The 26,359-nt window shown below is 43.7% G+C and overlaps 2 protein-coding genes and 1 long non-coding RNA gene across 6 annotated transcripts; 1 reads left to right on the plus strand and 2 right to left on the minus strand.

Annotated features, from left to right (window-relative positions):
• Positions 1-1,097: 1,097 nt before the first annotated feature.
• LOC308679288 (pre-rRNA-processing protein TSR1 homolog) lies at positions 1,098-8,027 on the minus strand. The gene is made up of 4 exons (XM_081346898.1): positions 7,398-8,027; positions 7,031-7,224; positions 6,648-6,810; positions 1,098-3,675 (listed from the first exon to the last, which is right to left on the minus strand). The coding sequence occupies exons 1-4, from the start codon at positions 7,614-7,616 to the stop codon at positions 3,412-3,414; spliced, it is 840 nt and encodes a 279-aa protein (XP_081203024.1). The 5' UTR covers positions 7,617-8,027; the 3' UTR covers positions 1,098-3,411.
• On the plus strand, positions 2,566-6,295 carry LOC308679289. The gene is made up of 5 exons (XR_014028749.1): positions 2,566-2,691; positions 3,081-3,204; positions 3,491-3,779; positions 4,169-4,292; positions 4,600-6,295. It is a non-coding gene; the product is annotated as an uncharacterized lncRNA (long non-coding RNA).
• Positions 7,397-25,604, minus strand: LOC308679286 (germ cell-less protein-like 1). Of its 4 annotated transcripts, XR_014028747.1 has the most exons (16): positions 25,450-25,604; positions 24,199-24,322; positions 21,106-21,202; positions 18,899-18,996; positions 17,895-18,007; positions 16,886-16,951; positions 16,669-16,753; positions 14,893-14,983; positions 14,404-14,544; positions 13,794-13,863; positions 12,369-12,444; positions 11,910-12,055; positions 11,794-11,830; positions 10,653-10,740; positions 9,152-9,432; positions 7,397-7,546 (listed from the first exon to the last, which is right to left on the minus strand). XR_014028747.1 is itself a non-coding variant. In XM_081346895.1 (14 exons), the coding sequence occupies exons 1-14, from the start codon at positions 25,587-25,589 to the stop codon at positions 9,322-9,324; spliced, it is 1,446 nt and encodes a 481-aa protein (XP_081203021.1). In that variant the 5' UTR covers positions 25,590-25,604; the 3' UTR covers positions 8,678-9,321. The 4 variants fall into 4 exon arrangements, 2 of the variants coding, with proteins under 2 accessions (XP_081203021.1, XP_081203022.1); XR_014028748.1 differs by lacking the exon at positions 11,794-11,830 and having other exon boundaries at positions 7,437-7,546; XM_081346895.1 differs by lacking the exons at positions 7,397-7,546; positions 11,794-11,830 and having other exon boundaries at positions 8,678-9,432.
• Positions 25,605-26,359: the final 755 nt, after the last annotated feature.

Consider the following 26,359-nt stretch of genomic DNA (forward strand, 5'->3'; position numbering starts at 1 on the left):
GCAGTTCGAAAGCACGAAAAAACGCAAGTAGGAAAATAGGGACCACTCCGGTGGGAAGGTAACAGCGTTCTGTGCGCCTGGGGCGTCTAGTCATGCCGGCCACGTGACCACGGAGACATCCTCGGACGAGTGCTGGCTCTTCGGCTTTGAAACGGAGATGAGCACCGGCCCCTACAGTCGGAAACGACTAGCACGCATGTGCGGGGGAACCTTTACCTTTTATATACTTTTTTACTTTGGGGGTTTTGACTTGAAGCAAAAAAGCACTCCCAAGCCCCGAAGCAAGTAGGTCAGCCTCTGCTAGTCAGGAGGCCACGTCCTGACTCAGGAATTCTGGGAGTTGAAGTCCACGAGTCCTAAAGGAGCCGAGGTTGCCTCCCTCCGCTCTTCGGTGGAGGGAGGGCGCTGACCGTCCCGCCCCGCTTCGCTCAGCTTTCCCGCTTCTTCCCGGGAGCTGCCGCCTCTGCTTAATGCACAGCTAGGCGACCTCGGCCCTTTTAGGACTCGTGGACTTCAACTCCCAGAATTCCTCAGCTATGCTGACTCAGGAATTCTGGGAGTTGAAGTCCACGAGTCCTAAAGGAGCCGAGGTTGCCTGTCCCTGGCTTAATGGATGCAGACGCTTTTTCTCCCGCCTTTATTAGTTTCGTAAATAACTCAAGGCGGAGAACAGACCTAAAAACTCTGTCTTCCTCCTCCCGTTTCCCCACAACAACCCTGCGAAGGGACCGAGAGCCATTGGCCCAAGGTCTCCCAGCTGTCATTCAGCCATAAATCGGGACTAGTCCTCACTTGTCTTCTCCCCCGGTGCCTTTTAATAAGCCAGCCGAACTGGCCCTGTTGAGGTCGTTTTCTGAAAGGGCCCGCCATAAAGTAAGCACCCACTAACTCCCTTTCCGCCTTTGAATGAAACCTCAGGAGAGGAGCTTCCCAGACCTCTTCATAAACTGGCAGGGCAAGCTACTATATATCAACCAGCAGGAAAAGAAAAAAAAACCCCACACACAAACTGATTATGTTAAGCAACTGGGTAATGAAACATCTGCAAGGAAACCACCGAGCTGAGAGGGCCTCAATAATAATAATGATAATGATAATAATAATAATAATCCTTTATTGTCAAAGTGCAACATGTGTACATTGAGATTAGCTGAGCCTCCCCCGTGCTCTCTCCCCCCAACACACAGTGACAACAAACCCTCCATCCCACCACACCGTGTGAACCAACTACACCACACACCGGCCTCCCAAGTCAATTCTGCATAAGTTCACAGAGATTATATCCCATTTAAAAGCCTAACAGCCCACGGATAAAAGCTACATTTCAGCCTGTTGGTACGTCTGGCTATACTCCTATATCTCCTACCGGATGTTAGGAGAGTAAAGAACTCCACAGTGCACAGGTGTTTTCTTCTACTGGCATTTATATCATATACGTTCAATACCTACGTGTGTGTTTTTTTCTAATTCAGGAAAAAAATAAAAAGCACTTCGAGGTATATTTTCCAGACTCTGTTTGTCAATGGGGAACAGAGTGATATTAAAATATGTGCCCTGGGAGAAGAATGGAACTTGCACAAGATATACCTCTGTCAGGTAAAAATTGCCTTCTTGTTTCTTGGATCTCCAGTATCATTAGGAAGCAGGTTTCAGACCTTTTTGTTTAATACTCAAATTCAGCACTGCTGCCCTGAATGTGGTCCTGAAAACACAGGCACTACCGTGTTTCTCCAAGACCCAGTCTTATATATATATATATTTGGTTGCCAAAATAAGCACCAGGGCTTATTTTTCAAGTAGGTCAGCCTCTGCTAGTCAGGAGGCCACGTCCAGCCCAGGGGAAATGGGGCTGCAGCTGAGAATTGCCTTTTGACCCCCAGGTCTCTCTGAAGGCTTCCGCTCTGTGGCCAGAAGGCACCCTGTGGGAAATCCTGGATCCTGTGTGGCTTTCAAGGCAGCCAAATTCCATGAGTCTGCAGATACACGGAGCAGAGCAACAGGACTCAGGACTGCAAGAAGCCAAATGGTCACTATATACGAGCATTGGAAAGCGTTCTTCTCTCTCTCTTTTTTTTTTTTACTGAAATCAGACTCGGGGCTGAATATAAATCCCTTCTTTAGGAATTTAGAACTTTTGAGTTGTATTTTTTATTTGAACACTTCCCTTACCTTGCATAAGATAAGATTGCTATTTCAAACATTGTCTACCCTTAAACAAATGTTTAATTCAAAATATACCTTTCATGAGTTTATGGCTGGTTCAGGACAGTGTATCAATGACAGATTGAAAATAAACTTATCTGTTCATTTAGAATTCTTAATTGTTTATTTTGTTTTGGGGAAGATTCATTAAAAACAATTGTTAATCCTGGCTTCTTTTATATGCAGCTTTGTAACCAGGATGAAGTCAGATGTCTAACTCTGAGTGGATACGTGTGACACACTTGTTCTTGCTTGTTACATTTAAAGAAACAAAACACAAAACAAAACAAAAATAAGGTTTGTAGACTAGAAAAAGAAGATGCTGTCTGATATCTCTGTTTCTCTATGCACTTGGCAGGACTGTTAGGAAAAAATGTTCCAGGAACACACATTCTTGAAGAATGGAGTCGGAACGGATGAAAAACAGAGGATTAAAAAGAGCAAAGTTGAAAGCTTCCCTGGCATCAAAGATTAGAAGAAGACCTATCAGTAAGTACATATTAAAACATGTAAGCATTAATGCAGAGATATGCACGCTGCAGCTCAATGCAGTTTTCCAAACCCTCGGTGACCTCTTAAGTCATTACAGCAAAAAAGTGACAGTTTCTTGACATTTTGAGGTGAAAGCAAATTAAATACTTCATAAGACATGGCATTTTACTCCTTGGGTTCTTCACTTTCTCAGGGATTTGATTGATTTTGAATAGCACCTTTCTGCAAGAGAAATGCTGCAGAAGAATCAGTGATGATTGATTGGGCTAATGATGTGGGGCATAACATTACGATGGAGGACTGGGAGAGGATGTGGAAAAAGGGTATTAAGTTTACATTTATATCATATACGTTCAATACCTACGTGTGTGTTTTTTCTAACTCAGGAAAAAACTAAAAAGCACTTCGAGCTATATTTTTCAGACTCTGTTTCTGAATGGGGAACAGAGTGATATTAAAATATGTGCCCTGGGAGAAGAATGGAACTTGCACAAGATATACCTCTGTCAGGTAAAAATTGCCTTTTTTTTCCTTGGATCTCCAGTATCATTAGGAAGCAGGCTTCAGACCTTTTTGTTTAATACTCAAATTCAGCACTGCTGCCCTGAATGTGGTCCTGAAAACACAGGCACTACCGTGTTTCTCCAAGACCCAGTCTTATATATATATATATATTTGGTTGCCAAAATAAGCACCAGGGCTTATTTTTCAAGTAGGTCAGCCTCTGCTAGTCAGGAGGCCACGTCCAGCCCAGGGGAAATGGGGCTGCAGCTGAGAATTGCCTTTTGACCCCCAGGTCTCTCTGAAGGCTTCCACTCTGTGGCCAGAAGGCACCCTGTGGGAAATCCTGGATCCTGTGTAGTTTTCAAGGCAGCCAAATTCCATGAGTCTGCAGATACACGGAGCAGAGCAACAGGACTCAGGACTGCAAGAAGCCAAATGGTCACTATATACGAGCATTGGAAAGCGTTCTTCTCTCTTCTTGAAGAATGGAGTCGGAACGGATAAAAAAAAGAAAAACAGAGGATTAAAAACAGCAAAGTTGAAAGCTTCCCTGGCATCAAAGATTAGAAGAAGACCTATCAGTAAGTACATATTAAAACATGTAAGCATTAATGCAGAGGTATGCACGCTGCAGCTCAATGCAGTTTTCCCAACCCTCGGTGACCTCTTAAGTCATTACAGCAAAAAAGTGACAGTTTCTTGACATTTTGAGGTGAAAGCAAATTAAATACTTCATAAGACATGGCATTTTACTCCTTGGGTTCTTCACTTTCTCAGGGATTTGATTGATTTTGAATAGCACCTTTCTGCAAGAGAAATGCTGCAGAAGAATCAGTGATGATTGATTGGGCTAATGATGTGGGGCATAACATTACGATGGAGGACTGGGAGAGGATATGGAAAAAGGGTATTAAGTTTACATTTATATCATATACGTTCAATACTTACGTGTGTGTTTTTTCTAACTCAGGAAAAAAGTAAAAAGCACTTCAAAGTATATTTATCAGACTCTGTTTCTGAATGGGGAACAGAGTGATGTTAAAATATGTGCCCTGGGAGAAGAATGGAACTTGCACAAGATATACCTCTGTCAGGTAAAAATTGCCTTTTTGTTTCTTGGATCTCCAGTATCATTAGGAAGCAGGTTTCAGACCTTTTTGTTTAATACTCAAATTCAGCACTGCTGCCCTGAATGCTGGAAATGTAAAGCTGTAGAAGGAACCTTTTACCACATGTGGTGGACTTGCCCCATAGTAAAAGACTTCTGGGAAAAGATTTATAATGAATTAAAGGAAGTTTTGAAAAACACATTTATTAAGAAACCAGAAGCCTTCTTATTGGGTATAGTCGGAAAAGAAATTCCCCAAAACGATGTTACTTTCTTTCTGTATGCCACAACAGCGGTGAGAATTTTGATAGCCAAGAATTGGAAGACACAAGAAATACCAACGGTGGAAGAATGGCAGATGAAAATGATGGACTATATGGAACTCGCTGAGCTGACCGGGAGAATCCCGTGACCAAGGTGAAGAGTCGGTGGAAGAAGGTCTGAAGAAATTCAAGGACTATTTCAAGAAATACTGTTATATTAACTAGTTTGAAATGGACTTGGAAGTGCTTATAGGTTGTAGTTTTAGAGTTTAATGTTTAGTATTAAGGATAATATGAAAGAATGATTGTTAAATGATAAGAAATTAAAATTATGAAATAGAATTTGCTAATGATGATTTACGATGAAACGCAGATAGAGGGGACTTGAGGAAGTCACCTGAATATGATTAGAAAGATTAGGAATGACGGAAGTTAAGTACTCTTTTTGTATTTTTGTTGATTGTATTGTTTATGTTATGTCTTGTTTTTATATGTATTTTTTGTTGTTTAAATATATGTTTTCATAAGAGCAATAAAAAAAGAGAAATGCTGCAGAAGCAAATATTCTAGGAATATTGGGGCAGGACAATGGTGCACATGCTTGCCACCCCATGTAGCCTTAAATATTTTATTTTGGCTCTTGGTATAAACAGAATCTTTATGTATGACTTTATGTGACTGACTTGAGCAAAGAGACTAAAATGCATGTCTGGGATATGAAATATTACTTCCACCTAAGTCACGTTTATCATAAATTCCGTATAAACCAGCTATAATTGATCAAGGTCCTGGAAAGGTTTCTGAGAGCGAATACCTTTTGGGCACTTGGTTTGAAAGAATCCTGGAGAGATTTCACTTCACTCCAGTATATCTGAAGCAGCCACAAAGTGGACCAAAAGGAAAACTCGCTGATAGGAAGGAAAACTGGCAAATTTAACCATTTTGGGCTCAGTTGTGGTCATAGGTTGAGGACTACCTTATCAGAATAGCTAATTCGTATGTTGGGTTAATAAAGTATGAGTCAAACTTCATACATTCTCTGAACTTCTTAAACATTTCAAGCTTTTCCATTTCTTGTTTGTTTGTCCATATTTAGAATATTGGCCTTGGTCCTGTATGGTCTTCTCTTAATGACAGCAAACCTGGACTGCTGGAACTGCTGTCACTAAGCAATAGGATGACATGACATCATGCTTTACAACTGCAATTCCAGTCCCAATTACCACTGAGAACCAAGAGCTAACTGTAGTTCAACATATCAACACAGCATCTGGATTTCTGATATGTAGTTGTGCAAACAGAAACTTTCTGAAAACAAATTTTGGAAATAGGCAGAGTATTAGCACTACTCCATCAACGTTCATAAGTTATACTAAGGATATTATAATTATGAATTGTTATCTTCAACAGTTGGGGAATGCAGATCCGTCTGTATCAGCCCCTTTCCAGATCAACATGAACAGAGAGAATCAGGAATAACAGTCTTTGCAACCATGGAAATTCAGGGGACATTCAAGCTTAGTTTTGAAACCAGAGGCAGCTGAATTCTACGCTCAAATTGGGTGCATCGTACTGAAATTAGGCTAACATCATCCTAACCAGTCACCCAACTATTAAGTTAAACGTATGATTGCTTTCTTCTAAGCAGAGAGGCCTTCAGCTTTTTTTGAATTGACCTTTCACCTGCAGATGCCTTTGAATAATAGGCTTGATTTATTTTTTTCCCCTCTAGAAATTAAACCAAGCCGATCACTAGAGGCAATTCCCAAATGCTTTGATACAACTCGGAAGATTGAACTCTAAGGAGTCAGACAAGGCTCTCGGATTAGACCTTGGATGTTCCACAGAGATCTGAGCAGCTGATCAACAATAAAAGCAGAGGTGTCAGGTGTGGCCGAGGAATCCTGGGAGTTGAAGTCCACAAGTCTTAAAGTTGCTAGGGTTGGACACTCCTGAAGTAAAGCATAACTCTAAAAGTATGGAAAAAATAACACTTGCAAAAGTACAACTATCATTCTTTCAAAAATGAAAAAATGAAAAACCAACAATTGTTGAGTGAGACCGGAGAAAGGGCCAACCTGAGCTCCATCTGTTTCCTCCTTTTCCAACTGCCGGAAGACGTGTTTCCTCGTCCGCCAAAAGTCCTGGAACTGGAAGATCCGGGCATAGTCCCTGGGCAGGTTCTCCTTGGGATCCCAGGGAGATGTTCGGAAGCTCTTTAGTCCCCTGAACGTCTGGAACCTGAGTGAGGCAGCGGGATCACTCTCTTGCCTCTTCTTCAACCCTTCGGTCTACTGCCCTCTCCCGCTAACCCAGCACAGCCTCCAGCTTAAAGCAGCCTCCCAGGGCTGGCAAACGGGTCACCTGGGCAGTCAGGCCAGGCCTTGCCTCAGCCTCCCCCGATCCCACCAGAACTGTGCCAAGACTTCCCGTGGCCCTGGCCATCCGCCGAGGCTCTCACCGGACCCGGGCTGGCACATCCCGGGGGGTGTCCACCTCATCTGGAAACATTTCTTCTTCTCGCTCCTGTCGGTATTTCTCCAGCATTGCGGCTTCTTCCTCCATCTCCTCCTCGGCCTGCTCAGTTGTAGGCAATGTCATGCTTTCACAGTCCTCCTCCTCCGAAGCAATTTCCTCTGCACTGCTGCTCCCGTCCTGGCAGAGCAAAAGCAGCCCGGGCAGAGCACTGAGTGGGAGAGCGCGAGGAGGCCCTCCCCACCCCGTGGTCCTCAGTGCCTGCCCTGTCCTAATTCTGCCTTCAGAGCCCCTGGCCTCAGTGGGCCTGCAGACCCTCCACCAGGTGACCACCAAAAGGCCAGCTCCCTTACCTGGGCCATGGCTTCTTCCATAATCTCCTCCTCCTCCTCCTCCTCGCTGCCATTTCCCCATTCGTCCTTGTCCAGGATCCAGGCAGCCTGATAGGCAGATGTGCCTTTGGGGACCCTCTTGACAACCTTCTTGCTCTGCTTAAGAGATTCTGTGCAAAGTTGGGGAAGAGTTACTGCCAGAGGATCTGCCAGCATAACAAGAGAAGAAAAATACGGCATTCCTCCTGTCGGTGTAAAGCCACGATTATCGGGGCACGTCCCACTTCAACACAGAGCAGGGATTTTTTATGTGCTCCCTTTAAGGTAACAAAAGCAGGGGACTGTCCGTGAAGGCCGCCCGCTTGGAGACCAGCAGGTTTCCTCGGGCATCTCTGGGCTGGCCAAGGACAGCAGACTGTGGGATGGTTAGGCCAGGAGTCTGATCCGGCAGAGCACAGCTTATGTACAGATCAAGAATCTGAAAAACTGAGAATGTTTCTTTTTGGGGGGAGAGCAAACCAAGCCACCCAAACGTACCCTTGAAAAAAATTAAGCCCTTCAAAGATTTTTATCCTTAAAGCTTTATCTTAATCATCAAAGTATTAACGCCTCTTGCCAATACTATGTAAATACCAAAATATATTCTGTATTTTATAATACAATAAGCCAGTAATAATAACGATTAAGCTCTTGAAGAAATGATTGAGACAGATATACATTGCCTCAACTCCTTCAATGGAACTGTGGTTTAAAGATGGCTGGCCCTGTTGAGGGAGGCTAGGCAACATCTACACATCAGAGTTAAGTATAATCTGGTTTCTTATAGTTCCATCTTAGCCTGCGCGAATTGAACCACTGTAATTAAAGGCTAAGGCTAACAGTACAGAGGCTAGCAGAGGCTGACCTACTTGCTTCGGGGCTTGGGAGTGCTTTTTTGCTTCAAGTCAAAAACCCCAAAGTAAAAAAGTATATAAAAGGTAAAGGTTCCCCCGCACATGCGTGCTAGTCGTTTCTGACTGTAGGGGCTGGTGCTCATCTCCGTTTCAAAGCCGAAGAGCCAGCACTCGTCCAAGGACGTCTCCGTGGTCATGTGGCCGGCATGACTAGACGCCACAGGCGCACAGAACGCTGTTACCTTCCCACCGGAGTGGTCCCTATTTTCCTACTTGCGTTTTTCGTGCTTTCGAACTGCTAGGTTGGCAGAAGCTGGGACGAGTGACAGGCACTCACTCTGTTATGCGGCACTCGGGATTCAACCTGCCAAACTGCCGACCTTCTGATCGACAAGCTCAGCATCCTAACCCACTGAGTATATCCAAGAATAAAACAATGGTCTGAGTTCTGATGAATTAAAAATGCTGAATTGAGGCAGCTGGATTCTACAAAGTGACTCTTAAAAAATTTAAAACAATCCAGATATTCACCAAACCAGTAACAGACTCTTAAAAATTAAGGGCTTGACCAGAAGAACAAATCAAGAGAGCATAAAAAGTGTGTTCTATTAAAATTAATGTGGGCTTTATAGATATATCATCCTACTCCCTTTAATTAAGCAGGCCCAGTTAATGAACTAAGTCTTTCTGTACTGTTCAGGAGACTGGTATCGTTTGCTAGAGCTGAGAATTCTCAGGAGAAAACGAGGTCATCGTAAGTATTCAGCTATTCAGATGTGCGTAGGAATGTTGAGAGATAAGGTGGGAGTTACATTTATTTGCTAAAGCAGGAGAGGGGAGCCTGTGGCTCACAATTCCACAAAACTGTAGCTTCCAACATACCTCACCAGTTAGTCATGCCAGGTGGAGCTGCCGGGGCTTGTCTCCTGGCAATCGCAGGGTACCAAGTCCCTCTCTCTTTTTCTTCCATAAGACTATTTCATGATGTTTCTTTCATGGCATCAGGACAACCCAAAGACATTTCAAAAGTCAATCTCAGCTCGCTGCGTTATTCACTGTCCATTGTTATCTCTTCTCTTCTCTGAGGAAGTATACAGGAAGTTGCAGCAGATATACAGAGGGAAGACTAGCAGTCTACTGTCCAAATTCATCACTACTTGTTCCTAAAAAGCAAATAAACAGGTATCAGACTGAACATAAAAATGCTTTCAGAAACCCTGCAGAAAGGATTAGAGAAAACGCTAGAAATTCTGAAAGTAATTTTTTAACCTACTCATGTAACTTCAGAGGCAATTTTCAATCAAGCATCCATCAGCTGAATCCATACAAAAGGAGAAAACCGTTATTTCTCTAAATATTTTCTCTAGTTGCATTTTTCTAGACCTTTCCAGCACCATCCACCCGAACAGCAACCACTGAAGTGGCCAGCTTATCCCATCAGTTTTCATTTATACCAGGAGACTTCAAATCAGTATTTCTCGAAGGTTTAAGTGCCTGAACACAATGAAAGGAATTGGCTGCCTGTTGCAACTGCTTGTTGCCCACAAGTGATATTCTTACGAACATCATTCCTTCTTGTGCCTAGAAATTTTGGAGTTTGCAAGGAAAGGAATTCTCTCCAATCATTTGATGAGAGATGTAAGAAATACTGCTTTTCACCTGACTTTCATCTCAGTGCTCCACAGGAAGGAAGGAGCACTCTGATGCTATTCTCTTTTGCAGGGAGAAAGGGGGGCGGGGGGGAGGTAGCCTTCTAGCTTTGAGCATGTGACACATTCTTGACTTATCCCAGACAGTAGAGTTAAGTGTTCAGGGCCTGGAGAGACTGAAAGTCCCCTTCGGATTCCAGGTGCATTTTGGAACATTTGACAGTCTGTTCAGGAAATGCTGATAGTATTAACCCAATCAGGCCCTCAGATTTGATGAAAATACAAAGAACAACCTGAGGTATCAAAAGAATTTGCTGTGACATGGATGGGGTGGTTTTTGACTCATTTAGGGTCCCCAAACAGAAAGAAATGAGCCGTAGGGTGAGGAGCCCAGCAATCCCTCGGCTGTTGCACTAACTGCGCAAAACCGGAAGCCCGCTTCCAATTTAAATTTTAATGTGAGGAGTCCACTACTTGCTACTTAGGCTGTCCCCGTGGAAATCTGGCCCTCTAAACAGGAAATCTCAGTTAATTCTCAGTTGAGCTGAAGCAATCAGAAGCCCTGTGAGAGGGTAGTCTTTCAAATACTGTGTCACAGGACAACATAATTTCAGCGTAGTCAATGGTGGAACCCAGTTCATTTCTGTTCATCTCTCCTGCTTCTTATGAGAATCCTACTCTTTCTTCTCTGACACTGCTAGCTAAAATGAACCAAAAGCTTTGCACATACAAACCTGATCTTTTTCAAGGGTTAGCATCTGATATCCTGCAGTTCTGCTACAAATAAGCTTTCCACTGCTATGAAAAGAAGCCAGTCGCAGCCTAAGGACAGAAGAGAAATTACACTAAGCAAGCTCCCTCTGGAATCCAGATGGGCGGTTTCAAAATTTGATAAATATATGAAATAAAATCAATGGAAAGGAGGTGGTGATTGTTAAGGGAGGGTGAAAGAATTGTTAGATATAATGTGGGCAGCAAATAAATTTTGCTTTATGTATATATATATGTTAAATGCTTGCTAACTATTTAGATTACCTTGCTAGGCCCCAAACATGGGACAAATCTTTATTTCCTGTTTCGGCCTAACCGAAGGCCATCCACAGGCAGTAGTCACAACAGTGACAGCTCATATTTGTGTAAATTTTAGACTGCTAACAAAGAATTAAAGGGAGACTGATATGCATTTCAAACTTATTTGTTTTCATCAGTCAACCATACCCTTCTGAGATTCGAATATACACACACACACACACACACACACACACTTATACGTATATGCATGTTAATATATTTATAATTTATTTATAATTTATTCTTTGTTGTTACCTTCCCACTGATGTGGTACCTATTTATCTACTCGCATTTGCATGCTTTGGAACTGCTAGGTTGACAGGAGCTGAGGCAAGAACAGGAGCTCACCACATTGCATGGCACTCAGCTCTCAAACCTGGGCTGTCGACTTTCCATTTGACAAGCTCGGTGTCTTTAACTGCTGAGCCATTCACTTAGTGGTGGGATTCAGCCAGTTCGCACCACTTCGGCATAACCGGTAGCTAATTTTTTGTTGCTCAGGCCCAGAATTGACTTCCGGAAGTGGCATCAACACAGAGAACCAGTTGTTCACATATTTGAATCCCACCACTGCATCCACTGCCCTTGTTTGGCAAAATGGAGGACACATCTTTGTGCTTGGGAAGAAGACCTACCCATTACTTTTATGGGTAATGGTAACAGGCTAATGTCTGTCATTATCCTTAAGACAAACCTCCGTAAATCTGCAGAGATTTGAATGTTATGAATCTGGCAAGTACCTTCGGTATTTTCCCCCCCTCTTACCTATTGTTTCCCTGATTCCAACGAGCAAATGATACTGACCTGCTTCCCTCCAATGACTGCTGATGAACTCCGAAGTCTACAAGAAGAGCGAGTGCCGATGTGATCCTTTTAACTTCAAGCAATGGAGAACCAGACCAAAAAGAGAGGGAACCCACCTGAAAGCGATATTTCTCTGGGGCTGCAAACTGACAGAGCCACTGCAGGGCTGATTTAGTGTGTTGCGTTTGAAGATAATGTGACGGTTGGTGTATGTGACCAGCAGATCAAAGCCAAAATTAAAGCCTGTCCATCGCCAGCAATACTTGCAAGAAAGAAAAAAAGATAATTGAAGAAATAGTTGTATTCTAAGAGTGGCTTTAAATTCTGAACTTAACTTGAAAAGGACCTCCGCTTGACACCTTGTATATTTTGCATCACCTCAGGAAAGTCAAGGTTGGTGGTTTAAGAAAGCTATACGAGCATTGTTATCATTTTTATATTTTCCAATAAGAAAGTATTTAACCTTGTAAAATAATTTAGCTAAGAAAACACTGTTTTGGGGAAAGAAACAGCTTACAAAAACTGTAAATAAATTACACATTTTTAAAAGGACATGGAAAAATATTTGTGCTTACATCACCATCTTTGGCAAGTTTTCTGCCACACCGCATACTGTTTGCTTCTAGTTCCTCTTTATTAATCTCTTGAGGCCTTGAACATACAAAATAACTTTCTATAAAATGGCATTCTATCAAAGGAAAGCACAAGAAAAGTATTCTAACTGGTTGCACACAGATCTTAACGCCTGAATAAATTCATTTCCCCCCAGAAACCTATCTTGTTAAGTGTCCTGAAATTCTTTCCCGGCCAATGCATCAAAGAGTTATCTTCCTGGGCCGTGCTAAAATGACCAGCCAAGTACATCATGGTGGGGTAGCCAGCACCCCGGCAGGACATGGCAATCCCTTGCACACACTCCCAAAGCAGGGAGAACAAATATTGTGGTTTATGATGTTCAAATGAGAAAAAGAGCCACATTTCTGAACTCTATGCTCTCCCTTAAGCTACAAAGGTGAGCAAGAAGTACTTTCCATGCACTGAAAGTCTCCTGGCAAAGGACTTATACCTGCCCCTCAATACATAGGTTGCCGAACTTTAACCCAAGGCTAAAATGCCATAATGTGAATACCCGAAGAGGACTTATTGTGACTCACAGAACAGCACCAGGAGTACAACTACCAAAAATTAAGTTATCAGCTAGAAGAGGAATCTGCCCATTAAATTTAAAGAGACACCACACAATACAACCGTAATATCCCTTGAAAATTCCTGTTCTAATAGACTGTGCCTTAGCTCATCACTTCATTAGAAGAAATCTGGTAATCTTTACAGCATTGCTTAGGTTTTGTTATATTCTGAATAATTGGGAATAATCCTGGATTACTTTCCATAATTCAGATGCAAGCTGTAGATAATTTAGAAGTATCTATTCTCTCTTAGATTTTGGAATCCTGTGTTATTTTGTCAAAGTGCTTTAGGATACCCGATACTATTCTCATTTAAGCTTACTGGCTACAAAATGCATTTTCTAGGGAAACACTGCCAAAAATATCAATGAATACAATTCTTTTTTAATGTTTGGGAAGATTTGTTTTTATAATTAACATGAAACCATAAACGACCTCTAGCATTTTTCCATATGAATGGCAAACCTGAAATTCAAGAATATCAAGACTGCAGACTGCAAACCCTGAACTTTTTTCAACTATGTTTTATATAGTGCGGACAAGAATTTTTTGCATGAATAAAGCGCTGATAAATCTGTTAACAAAACTGTTCAAGCACATCCAAAGAAACAGCTTTCCTTATTTTATTAAATAAAACCCCAGTCATGTTACCTATTCACAAAACCAGCTCCATCCAGCAGGATGCTGGTGAACAAGCTTGTTAGCTTTCTAAGGTGAAAGCAGTTAGCATACGGAAACTTAAATTTGTTTTCTCTTTATAGGAACATTGCAAGATGTGTTTCTCAGTTACAGAGAAAGAGGCATTATACATACCCAATGTCATTGTCTTGTTCTGTTCTAAGCATGGCAAACCACTGCTGTTTGTAAACAGAGAACAGCCAGTCTAAAATTTAGAAAGACCAAAGTGGGCCTTTTATAAACAAGGCAAAGAAAGTTAAGCAGCACTTAATATTTTTACAAGGCTTTTACACTGTCCCCATCAAAACTGACTCTTAGCAGTTTATTTACCCCATGTATGCAAAAGTTAAAAAAACAGAGTCTAAAAATAAATACTGTAGCAACAAATTCAAATCATGTTATTGTGGTCATTAACCAGCAGACCCTGTAGCAACAAGTTTAGAGAAGGAAATGGGGGGGCAAGAAGAGAAAAGGCTATGACCTCCTTTACTCTTTTCCCACACAGTGGGATGTAAGAGAAGCAGAGAAATAGCTTAAACCTAACCACAAACTAGTTTATGTGCCTGAAACTGGATTCAATGATTCGCCAATTTTACTCCCCAGGCCATGTCCACTTGCTAGTGGCACACAGGTTTTTATATGCTGTATGTGGGGACTCTTTCAAAGACCCATAAACTCAATTCTGATTTCCCTTTCTCAAGCCTATGGCATGACAGAGAAAGAAAACAAGCGATTCCATTCTTACCTGCAGGGATCAGCCTGTCTCGTTCAACAATTCTTGCTGATGTCAGATCGCTGATTATATACTGCAGCCTCAGATATTTGAACACTGGCATAAATACACGTCCTTGTTCAGTTTCCAAGAATGAGATGCCTTCCTCAAAATCTAAAAAATTAAAGCAGATTCTTAAGAGTTCAAATATATTTTTACTATTAAGTAAAAAGCAGCACTGCAGTCTGTGAGCAGTTTATCAATCCCAGCAGAGAAAGCAATTCAGATAAGGTTTAACAGGATTATCCTGATTTGCTTTTAAAAGCAAAAATGGCTCACTAGTGGAAGGTGGATTTTCCCCCCCAAAAAGATTGTGGTTTACAGGTTTCCCATCTCGCACAAAAGGAATGCATGTTGGGCCAATAGGGAACAACCCATAATGAAGAGAGAGCTAAAGATACTGTAAATCCTGCTTCAAAGGTTTCCAACATCCAAACTATTCACAAAGCATTTCATAAAGACCTTTCCTGCGCTTGGAAAACCAGGCATCTGCTTCACTTAAAAGCTGTTTCAATGATCCATTCCAAGAAGGCACCATCTGAAGGAACATCCACTACATAAAATAAAGAAACAGCTGTAAGGTTCACTTGAGGTATACACTGAATAACTAAAGCTTGAGGAGCACGGTGGCTCACAAGGTTATGATGCTGGGCTGACTGTCGGCAAGCTTGCATTTGAGACCTGGTTGCTGCTGCGGAACAGGGCGAGTTCCCATCACACCCTCCAGCTCATGCCTTCAGACCAGCAGTTTGAAAGCGGGCAGTTGCAAATAGATAAATGGGTGCCACCTCGGTGGGCAACTTAACAGGGACATGAAAGGAGCCCCCAACTGGGTGTTCCCCAGGCAACAGTGATGTCATCATTGAAACCTTACGATCAGTAAGCACGATCCCAACATGCAGTAGTAACTAAAGCTTTACACAAACACGTACATACGCTGTTTCTACAAAAAATTGTTTACAGATAGTGAGTTGTATTTGGGAATAAAAACATCACAGTACCACTTTAACTGATTTTTTATGAAATGAGTTTGTTCTTCTGTTAGAATGCAATTAAAGGGGTAACTGGCTGCGTCCTTATAAGGAAAGCAAGCAACAAAGAAAACAGAAAAGAAAGAGGCAGCTGACAGTTTTTACGGAGTAAAAAGGGAAAGAAGATAACCAAAGAAATAGTTATTCTGTATGCACAAACCTTTTTTATACTTAAGTATTCTGTGCTATCTTGTAATCCAGTGTTATTCTTAGATCAGTTTTAATGGGTCATTAATAAATTAGTACTCTAAATACCGTATTTTTCGGACCATAAGACGCACCCAGTTTTTAGAGCAGGAAAACAAGAAAAAAATTCTTTCTCCTCCTCTCTCTCTCCCTATCTTTCTCTCTCTTTCTCTCCCTCCCTCTCCCATTGTCCCTTCCTTCCTTCCCTCCCTCCCTCTTTGTCCTTCCCTCTCTGCATTAGAGCAGTACCCGCGGAGGCGGCCCTGCAGCCCGGCTTTCTCTTGCAGAAAGCAAGCTGAAACGGAGTGAGGGAGATTGCCAGAAATGCGAATCCGCCGATCTCACGCTCCTGCAAACTCCCTCGCTCGCTTTCAGCTTCCCTTGCTACAAGAGAAAGCAGGCTGAAACGAGGCAGATTGCAGCAGCGCGAGATCAGCCGATTCGCATTCCAGGCAATCTCCCTCACTCCGTTTCAGCCTGCTTTCTCTTGTAGCAAGGGAAGCTGAAACCGAGCGAGGGAGAGTGCAGGAGCGTGAGATCGGCCTTTCTCAGCACGTGCCGATTCGTGCTCCAGGCAATCTCCCTTGCTTTCCACTTGCGGAGGATGGGGCTGGCCATACGGATCACCTTCGGACCATAAGACGCACCCTCGTTTTCCCCCCCACTTTGGGGAAAAAAAGTGTGTCTTATGGTCCGAAAAATACGGTAATCAAACAAAGACTATGACTACCTATCAAAGATACTAAACCATGGGTGTCAAACTTGCTGCATCACGTGACGTGTCACGATGTATCACAACTTTTTTCACATTGCTGAAGCTGAGGCAGGTGCGGCCTCCGCATGATGCAACCGGCCTATGGGCCGGCAGTTTGACACCCCTGTACTAAACTATCAGGAAAGAAGAGGCAGGAGAGGTGACATCGGTCTGTGAGAATACTGTCAATTTGGAAGAAATGGCAGTGCGGTTATTTCCACATCAAAACAAAACCTGGATCAAACTGATGTTATTAAATGTTGGTACCTTCTTTAGAGCAGTATATATGTCCATCTCCACTTGCATGACAAACAGGTTAGAGGAACTAATCAGCTGTTTCATGAGGTTTATGCTGAAACAAACAATATGACCTCTGAATTGCAAAGGGCATGAATTGTGTTCAGTTCAACGGATTATCTGAATTCCATTTTATTATGCTAAACGTCTTCCCATAGTATCTGGGTTAATCTCAAAAGCTCAATACCTGAGTTCTTTGAGGAGTTCCACACTCTGGTGGGTCATCAGGTTATTCAAGAGCCACTCAAGACACCTAGATTTAAAATAGGTAAGGTAAATGCAATGAGATGCAATGCACGTTTCTAATAAGCTGCTGAGCACTTTCCCCCAGATGTTATAGTAAAATAGGGACCCCACAGCCATCATACTCCAAAGCCCATCCAATCAACTATGACCCTCTTCAGACCATAAGGGACTACACACTGCTTCTGCTCTATTTTTAACTTTTCACTTCCTATACTTGCTTCCAATGTTCTGTCAGAATGAGAGAACGTGAAAATCCCATTAGCAGCTCCTGATAAATAAAAAGCCCAAATACTCAGGAGAAACAACCAGTTCTTCAAGAAGATGATTATTTCACACAGAAGGATCAACAAGAAACAAATTGTTGAAACTTCATGTCTGTTTCCTCTGCTGCTGCTTTCTTTCTTCAGCAGAAAAAACACACTGGTTGTCTTTGTATTTTTATTTATCTGGACTGCTAGTATTGATTTTGGATGTCTGTCCTATTCGAACTACAATCTCTTTCATTTATTATTTAATTGTGGCTGCCCCATTATATTTAATTAAAAGCTACCTCTGAGAACAAGGAGTGAAATTCTCCCTTTTCCTTCCAGGTTATTTACTGCAGAGACAAAAAGAAACTTGCAAATTGGGAAAAGGAATCCGTAAGAATTTCAGTTCTGTCTCCAGGATTCTAAGTGTTTGTGTCTTACGCTGAACACACAGCTCTAGGTTCTACTAATACCTAATATTATTTCATGTCAGCCACAGAATATTAACTATTGCACAAGCTGAAAATATTATGCTTCTAAAATTAAACACATTTTTATATTTGAAGGGAGAAATAAGCAGAAAGGTTTCTGCTGGAAAACATCACACGAGATGCTTCTCAAAGCCACATCACATTAGAAAATCAAGGGGAGATCATAAAAATGTTCTTCTTCAACAAAATCTTTCTTAGTGCCAATACTTACTTTTTTTTCAAAGAATCTAATCCATATGTTCCCGCAGAATTATAGTAACTACACACGGTTTTTGCATTAATTGTTTCCTTCATTGTTTCGCCACACTGCTGTATTAAGCCATCCTGTAAACATAAGGTAAAAAGGTAAAGGTTCCCCCGCACACGCGTGCTAGTCCTTTCCGACTCTAGGGGCCGGTGCTCATCTCCGTTTCAAAGCCGAAGAGCCAGCGCTCGTCCGAGGACGTCTCCGTGGTCATGTGGCCGGCATGACTAGACGCCAAAGGCGCACGGAACGCTGTTACCTTCCCACCGTAGTGGTCCCTATTTTTCTACTTGCATTTTTACGTGCTTTCGAACTGCTAGGTTGGCAGAAGCTGGGACGAGTCACAGGCGCTCACTCTGCTACGCAGCACTCGGGATTCGACCCGCCAAAATGCCGACCTTCTGATTGACAAGCTCAGCGTCCTAACCCACTGAGCCACCGCGTCCCTTCGTAAACATATAATGATGCAAAACAAATCCTCACTCCCAGGCCTAATGCTACAGATGATGCCCTCACCTCAAGCTAACTGGCAAAAATGCAAACAGTGATTATCTAGAGATATTTTGGCTTCTTCTGGACAGATAGGCATACTACCAGTCTCAACCATAATTATACAAAATGATACCCTATTTGTAACAGGAGAAATGAGAAGGACTGATACCCTGATTCTTAATTTTGAAGCTCAGAGGCCACATAAGAAGTCCCTGTGTAAGTGTGCTGGCTTGCAGCATCCATCCTTCATTTATATGCGCCCATCTAGAAAGGGGAGGAGGGGCAAGAGCTAGCGAGAAAACGACTTTCCCAGCTCTGTCAGGACTGCTAAGCATGTGCTTGAAAAAACGCCCCGAGGATAACGGAAGCCATGTGGCCATGACCATGTGCTCGTCCCTGGAATACAAATGAAGATGGGACTGAAAGCCCTGCACTTTGCCAAGCAAAGAGTTGGAAAAAATGGAGCCATTTCCACTTACCAGCTGTAACATGCTGGCAGCTGCCAGGAGGGCAATCACTCTACTAGGGTTTATTAACACTTCATCCCGGTAAAGTGAGCCAAAGGCAACCTGTAAGGCTAAAGAAAACCACATCCTAAGTCTCCTCATACATATAAGACAGGTTATACATTTATTTTTTTCCAATTCCGTAGGATTATTAAGAGTGATATTCAAAAAATGTTATTTCTCAAATTATTTTATATATAGTGACAACAACAAGATGCCTAGAATATTGAGAGGGGGTAAATCAGATGGCATTTAAAAAATATAAAACCCTAAGCGGGACAAATGGTTAAGTACCGAAGTCACCACATTTGGGGTCTACCGTAAGCACCTCTCACCCTAGAAAACTCCCATTCGCCTGCAGATTTCACCAGCTGAGATTATGGGACACCGCGCAAAACTTCAGAAGCTGATCAAAAAGTAGGCACTTCAAAATAAACTGAGTGTTACGTTTTGTATTTTCATTTAAAAACGCTGACAGTTTCAATCAGGTTGAAAAATGTGCATCCACAACAGGTACAATGACAAAAAAAGCATTGTTACAATGCGAGTCCTACTCCCTATATTGTGAAGTCACTCCCATGTAACCAAGGCTCCAAATTTGTAGCAGATTGCATTCCACATTTTGTTGAAAGAAGCAAGCTTCCGAAAGCAGCCATGGCAAGGGCTTAGTTCATAACAGCATCAATAATGCAGGCATGTGTGGCTCAAGATACTAATTCAATGCTTCAGGCAGAAGTATGCTCCACAATATCTAATCAATAATGGCAGTTTTATGTTTTTCCCATCAATTAAGCCAAATTCTCCTGTTTAATAGTATCACCTGCTTAATTACTAGCATTAGTCACAGAGTTGTTTGGAATTCAGTTGAGATGTTGACAGGCACGTGCACAATGAGATTTAATGCCATTTTAAATATGATCTATTCACTTTATATCCTACTACGGGGTCCCCACCCCCCAGTCCGTGGACCAGTACTGGGCTGAGGCTTGCCAGCAACTGGTCCGCACAAACAAGCAAAGCCCCATCCACGGGATGCAGGCAGCACACAAAACCACACATCCTCCGGTCCACGGAAAAACCTCTCTCCACAGAACCGGTCCCTGGTGCCCAAAAGGTTGAGGTCCTGTGTCATGATATCACTGTCTTTGGAGCACACACACCCCACCCCTGGTATAACTCTCCCGTGGCTGGGTGGGCAGAGCTGCAAAGGTGGCCGGTGGCCAAAAATGCCAGCCCAGGGACAATGCAGAGCGCCTACCATTGGCCTCCAGAGCTGCCGCCATTGAAGCCATAAAATACAGGCGGCAAACTGGCAGCAGGCAGCACGACGCAGTGCTGCAGGAGCCAAGCTAGAGGTGGAGGAAGAGGTGGCGGCCACTGCTGGGTAGTTGATCTGCAGGGCGGGGCAGGGCCAGCGGGGACCAAAGAAAGCCCCTCCAGTGGGGGATGTGGCTGATGCGCAGCGGGGGCAGAGGACTTTCTCTGTCACTCCCCCCGGCCTCTGAAATGGTGCAGGGGGACCAGGTAAGGCAAGCGAGCTTCCCCCGCCCATCCTCCATATCATGGCAGTCTGGCTCGGAAGGGGAGTAAAAGGGAAGAGGCAGGAAGGCAGGCAGGCAGGAGGTTGCTGAGTGGGGAGTGGCCTGGCTGCGGGGGCCCTGAGATGTCGGTGCAGGGAGCAGCTCCACCCAACCCACTTGCCTCGCCTCATCAGACGGTGGGAAAGGCAGGCTCTTAACTAGGGCTTATTTTGGGGGGTAGGGCTTATATTAGGTGCACACTAAAAATCATGCTAAAGCTTATTTTCTGGGTGGGCCTTATTTTCAGGGAATCACAGTAGTGACAAAGTATTAGGAGCTTTATCTCCCAGACCATAAAAATGTGATTTTTCATAATTTGCTGTTCATTTATAATAAAAACCATGAAAGAAGTACTGAATAGTTTAGATTTGTGTAGTTGGTTAATAGTCCCCAAAATGAGAAATCTGTTTTTCTGATGAATTATTTAGAAAAATGAGTTTTGCTAAAATGTATTTTGCAAAAATGAGATAAAATACTGGAAAGTCCTTCCAAAGATCATTTATAACTGGCCAGCTTTGTTCCAGAAAACCTGATCCAAGTAATCTATTTCAATTTGAATCTTTTATGTTAGAAAAAGTTCAATGAGGATTCCTTTCTTACCTTCAACGTCAATATTCTGATCAGGAATTTCCAATTCTATTGTGTCCATTCCTGACTCCCTCCAAGACCCACTGAACATACTTGAAAAGTAGCCAGACTACAAACATAAAAGTCATGTTTTTAATAATTTTACAAACCTTGGAATTAAAGAATTTATATGATAAGGTATAACACAATATTATTTTCATAGCAAGAGGAACTAAGAATTAAATTTGAATTAAATTTTCCATTTGTCACTCCTAATTCGAAGATATGTTTCTTAAATTTCAATCTTATATTTTCTGAACCAATTGATTCATTTGCCAGCCAACCCCTTTCATCTCCATGCACTGATTTTAATATTTCAATCTGAACAGAGTAAATGGGTTTTCATTGGATCTAAAATAGGAAACGATGGAACGATTGCTCCAGGAAGTGAAACTAAGATCAAGCTGTGGTCTCAAATTTAGTTAGTAAACTAGTATTAAACCACCCTTTATCAACTTGGCTGTAACAGGGCACTGCAGCTTACTTAGACTGGAACTGAAGCTAGCATGCAAAGCAAAGAGGGAAGGGGCCAGGCCAAACCTGTGTTATAATTTATTTATACAAGTGAACAGATTGCATCCTAGAAAGATAAGTGATCAGGAAAAAAATAACAGCATCCATACAATTATGGGGGGAGGGGCAGAGTATTATATTGTATATAAATTTCTATAAGCACACATACAGGTAGATAAATTAATACATACAGAGCCTTGGTGGAGCAGTGGGCTAATGCCTCCTTAAGTAACACCAGCTGCCTGCAATTAGTGCAGGTTCGAGTCCCACCAGGCTCAAGGTTGACTCAGCCTTCCATCCTTCCCAGGTAGGTAAAATGAGGACCCAGATTGTTGGGGGCAATAAGCTGACTTTGTAATAATGCCGCTTGGGGGTGGGGGAAAGTCCTAATAAGCAGGCATATACATCAAATGAAGGCTATTGCTAAGCACATTTGATTTGTGCTTAGATTGTAAGCCGCCCTGAGTCTTCGGAGAAGGGCGGGATATAAATGGGATTAAAATAAATAAAATAAAAATAAAAAAATAAATAAATGTATACCTTTCCCTTAAAGTGCATTTCTTATAAAACTAGAAATAGCTAGTTTTGATCCAAAGAGGAGAAAAATACTGTTTAGTAGAAGTTCACATCAAAGCTGGAGGTGACCCATTATGAGCTGCTGTCACTCACTGATGTTTAGCCTGAGAGATTAAACTATACTATTGGGACAAGAAATTCCTTCATAAGTCAGTATGGTCATAAAAGCAAGTCATCACATGACCGGACCAGATTTTGGCTGGGAAGGTCACAAATGGTGATCACATGACCATAAGAAGCTTTAAATGTTATAAATGTGAGACAGTTGCCAAGCACCCAAATTGCAATTGTGACCTTGGGGATGGTGCCACAGTCATAACTTTGGGGATAGGTAATAAGTCACATTTTTCAAGACCCTCATAATTTTAAACCACCATGGAAAGATTGTATATTGAGCATTACCTGTAATACTCATACAATACACCTAAACATGGTTTGCTTAAGCACCATTATTAAATATTATAAAGTTGGATGAATTTATAAATTGTAGGTTTGAAAGGCCTGCGAATGGCAGAGAAACAAACTATCTTTTGGGTTACAAGTGTATGGACTGAATCTCAAGGAGAACCATACATTGTGTTTCCCTGAAAATAGGACCTACGCCTGGGCCAAATATAAGCCCTATGCCGAAAGTAAGCTCTACTTGAGTGTGTGCAGCCGCCCGCTCTGCCTGCTTGCTGATGACATGAGGTGGTGGGCGGGTGTCGCAGACACAAAGTGAGGCGGTGGGGAGGTGGAGGACAAAGCAAGGTGGTGGTGGGGGGTGGAGGATGAAGCTTTTCCTCCTTATTTGCCACGGGAACGAAGTAGGAGACTTAGCGATGCACTGGTGCCATGGCCACTAAGCGAGGCGGAAGGGGGGGTTGAGGACAAAGCAAGGTGGGAGGAGTGGAGGACAAAGCTTCTTCTCCTTACTTGCCAATGCTACAAACCAGGAGGCTGAGCGATGCACCGGTGCCACGGTTGGGGTGGTGGAGGACGAAGCCCCAACAATATCCTTGGCCACCCAGCCTGCAGAGCCCTGATGCTAGCGGAGTGAGGCAGTTGGGCGGCCAAGGATACTGTTGGGGCTTCGTCCTCCACCAGCCCCCACTGCCTTGCTTAGTGGCCGCGGCACCGGTGCATCGTTCAGCCTCCTGCTTCGTTATGGCGCCAAGTAAGGAGAAGCTTCATACGCCATCCCCCACTGCCTTGCTTAGTGGCCGCGGCACCAGTGCATCGCTTTGTCCTCCACCTCTCCTTCATCTGACTTCATCCTCCACCCACCCTGCCTTGCCTCCTGCTCTGTTGTGGCCACAAAAAATTAAGACCTACCCTGAAAAATAAGCCCTGGTGCTTATTTTGGCAAACACACACACACACACACACACACACACACACACACACACATATGTTTCAAATGTTAACTATTTAGATTACCTTGCTAGGCCACAAACATGGGACAAATCTTTATTTCCTGTTTCGGCCTAACCAAAGGCCATCCACAGGCAGTAGTCACAACAGTGACAGCTCATATTTGTGGAAATTTTAGATTGCTAACAAAGAATTAAAGGGAGACTGATATGCATTTCAAACTTATTTGTTTTCATCAGTCAGCCATACCCTTCTGAGAATATATGAATTGTCCGGTGTGACTACTGCCTGTTTGATAGCCTTCAAGATAGCCTTCAAGATAGCCTTCAGAGAGACCTGGGGGTCAAAAGGCAATTCTCAGCTGCAGCCCCATTTCCCCTGGGCTGGACGTGGCCTCCTGACTAGCAGAGGCTGACCTACTTGAAAAATAAGCCCTGGTGCTTATTTTGGCAACCATATATATATATATATATATGAGACTGGGTCTTGGAGAAACACGGTAGTGCCTGTGTTTTCAGGACGACATTCAGGGGAGCAGTGCTGAATTTGAGTATTAAACAAAAAGGTCTGAAACCTGCTTCCTAATGATACTGGAGATCCAAGAAACAAAAAGACAATTTTTACCTGACAGAGGTATATTTTGTGCAAGTTCCATTCTTCTCCCAGGGCACATATTTTAACATCACTCTGTTCCCCATTGACAAACAGAGTCTGGAAAATATACCTTGACGTGCTTTTTATTTTTTTCCTGAGTTAGAAAAAACACACGTAAGTATTATTATTATTATTACTATTATTATTATTATTATTATTATTATTATATTATTATTATTATTATTAATCTCTGTGAACTTATGCAGAATTGACTTGGGAGGCCGGTGTGTGGTGTAGTTGGTTCACACGGTGTGGTGGGATGGAGGGTTTGTTGTCACTGTGTGTTGGGGGGGGTGAGAGCACAGGGGAGGCTCAGCTAATCTCAATGTACACATGTTGCACTTTGACAATAAAGGTTTATTATATTATTATTATTATTATTATTATTATTATTATTATTATTATTATTATTATTATTATTATTATTATTATTATTATTATTATTATTATTATTATTATGGCCCTCTCAGCTCGGTGGTTTCCTTGCAGATGTTTCATTACCCAGTTGCTTAACATAATCAGTTTGTGTGTGGGGTTTTTTTTTCTTTTCCTGCCGGTTGATATATAGTAGCTTGCCCTGCCAGTTTATGAAGAGGTCTGGGAAGCTCCTCTCCTGAGGTTTCATTCAAAGGCGGAAAGGGAGTTAGTGGGTGCTTACTTTATGGCGGGCCCTTTCAGAAAACGACCTCAACAGGGCCAGTTCGGCTGGCTTATTAAAAGGCACCGGGGGAGAAGACAAGTGAGGACTAGTCCCGATTTATGGCTGAATGACAGCTGGGAGACCTTGGGCCAATGGCTCTCGGTCCCTTCGCAGGGTTGTTGTGGGGAAACGGGAGGAGGAAGAAAGAGTTTCTAGGTCTGTTCCCCGCCTCGAGTTATTTACGAAACTAATAAAGGCGGGAGAAAAAGCGTCTGCATCCATTAAGCCAGGGACAGGCAACCTCGGCTCCTTTAGGACTCGTGGACTTCAACTCCCAGAATTCCTGAGTCAGCATAGCTGAGGAATTCTGGGAGTTGAAGTCCACGAGTCCTAAAAGGGCCGAGGTCGCCTAGCCCTGCATTAAGCAGAGGCGGCAGCTCCCGGGAAGAGGCGGGAAACCTGAGGGAAAGCTGAGCGAAGCGGGGCGGGACGGTCAGCGCCCTCCCTCCGCCGAAGAGCAGCGCCGCTGCCTCGGCCGACAGCCCTCCAGGCCCGGGGGCTTCCCGGAGCTGCGGCCGTACCTCCTGGGGGTGCTGAGCAGCCGCTCCTCGCCCTCCTCGCCGCTCTCGCTCAGGCCCTCGCCGCGCTTCCGCTTGGGGAAGAAGGCCCCCTCGGCCACCCCGGCCCTGGGCCCCCACACGCGGCTGCTCCACGAGCCCATCGTCGCCCGTCCGGCCGCCGCCGCTTTCTCCTCACGAAGAAAGCTACGGTTGGGAAGCTACGGTTGGCTACGGTTGGAAAGCCGCCGAGGTGTCCGCTGCGCATGCGCCCCCCTTGGGAATGGCGGTTAGAGACGGACGCGACCGCCTCCTGCGCATGCGCCAGCGTCTGGCCGGGCGTCCGGGGCAACAGGAGACGCGGCGGCCCGAGAGACGCGCGTCCTAGAGCGACAGAGCCCGGAAGTCCGGTGGCATCACTTCCGGCGCGAGAGCTGCGTGGCCATGGCGAAGGAGGCGGCCGTCCACCGCGCCGGCTCCTTCAAGCCGCAGAACAAGCCGCACAAGGCCGGGAGGCACCGCGTGAGCAGTGCGCGGAGGCAGGGAGGTGAGCGCGCTGAGGGGCTCCTTTTTCCCGCGGAGTCTTCGCAGTAAGGTCGCCGCGGAAGCAGGGAGTCCCCTTGATCGGTGTGCCACTAGGAAAAAGCCTCCCGCCCAGGAGCAGTCTATCCCACCCGGCCCGTCCCCCAGGGCCGAAACGGGCCTCAGCGTCTCACTGGTCTGAATGACTTCAAGGTTCAGGCATTCTGGGAGTTTCAAGACCAAAGTGGCCGAGAGGGAGAAAGGCCGGTGTAGTCCACGGCTCTCCAGCCTTGGCAACTCTCAAGACGTGCGGAACCTCCCAGAATCCACCTGAGGAATTCTGGGAGTTGAAGTCCACAAGTCTTCAAAGTTGCCAGGTTAAAATCCGGCTCTGTCAAAAGGAGCATCTGCA

The sequence above is a fragment of the Vipera berus genome (assembly GCF_964194415.1).
Source record: "Vipera berus genome assembly, contig: HAP1_SCAFFOLD_120, whole genome shotgun sequence".
NCBI classification, from domain to species: domain Eukaryota; kingdom Metazoa; phylum Chordata; class Lepidosauria; order Squamata; family Viperidae; genus Vipera; species Vipera berus.

Bases quoted from the DNA above. Each gene is read 5' to 3' on its own strand.
- LOC308679288 (XM_081346898.1), bottom strand. From the start codon at position 7,616: ATGCCGTATTTTTCTTCTCTTGTTATGCTGGCAGATCCTCTGGCAGTA. The intron at 6,811-7,030 runs GTGAGAGCCTCG...TGCCTCACTCAG, and splicing joins GATGTGCCAGCCCGGGTCCG to GTTCCAGACGTTCAGGGGAC. The intron at 3,676-6,647 runs GTTGGCCCTTTC...CCATTCTTCAAG, and splicing joins AGGAAACAGATGGAGCTCAG to AAGAGAGAAGAACGCTTTCC.
- LOC308679286 (XM_081346895.1), bottom strand. From the start codon at position 25,589: ATGGGCTCGTGGAGCAGCCGCGTGTGGGGGCCCAGGGCCGGGGTGGCC. The intron at 16,754-16,885 runs GTATTGAGCTTT...TGTTTGTTTCAG, and splicing joins GAACTCCTCAAAGAACTCAG to CATAAACCTCATGAAACAGC. The intron at 10,741-11,909 runs GTGGGTTCCCTC...TTCTGTCCTTAG, and splicing joins CAGAGAAATATCGCTTTCAG to GCTGCGACTGGCTTCTTTTC.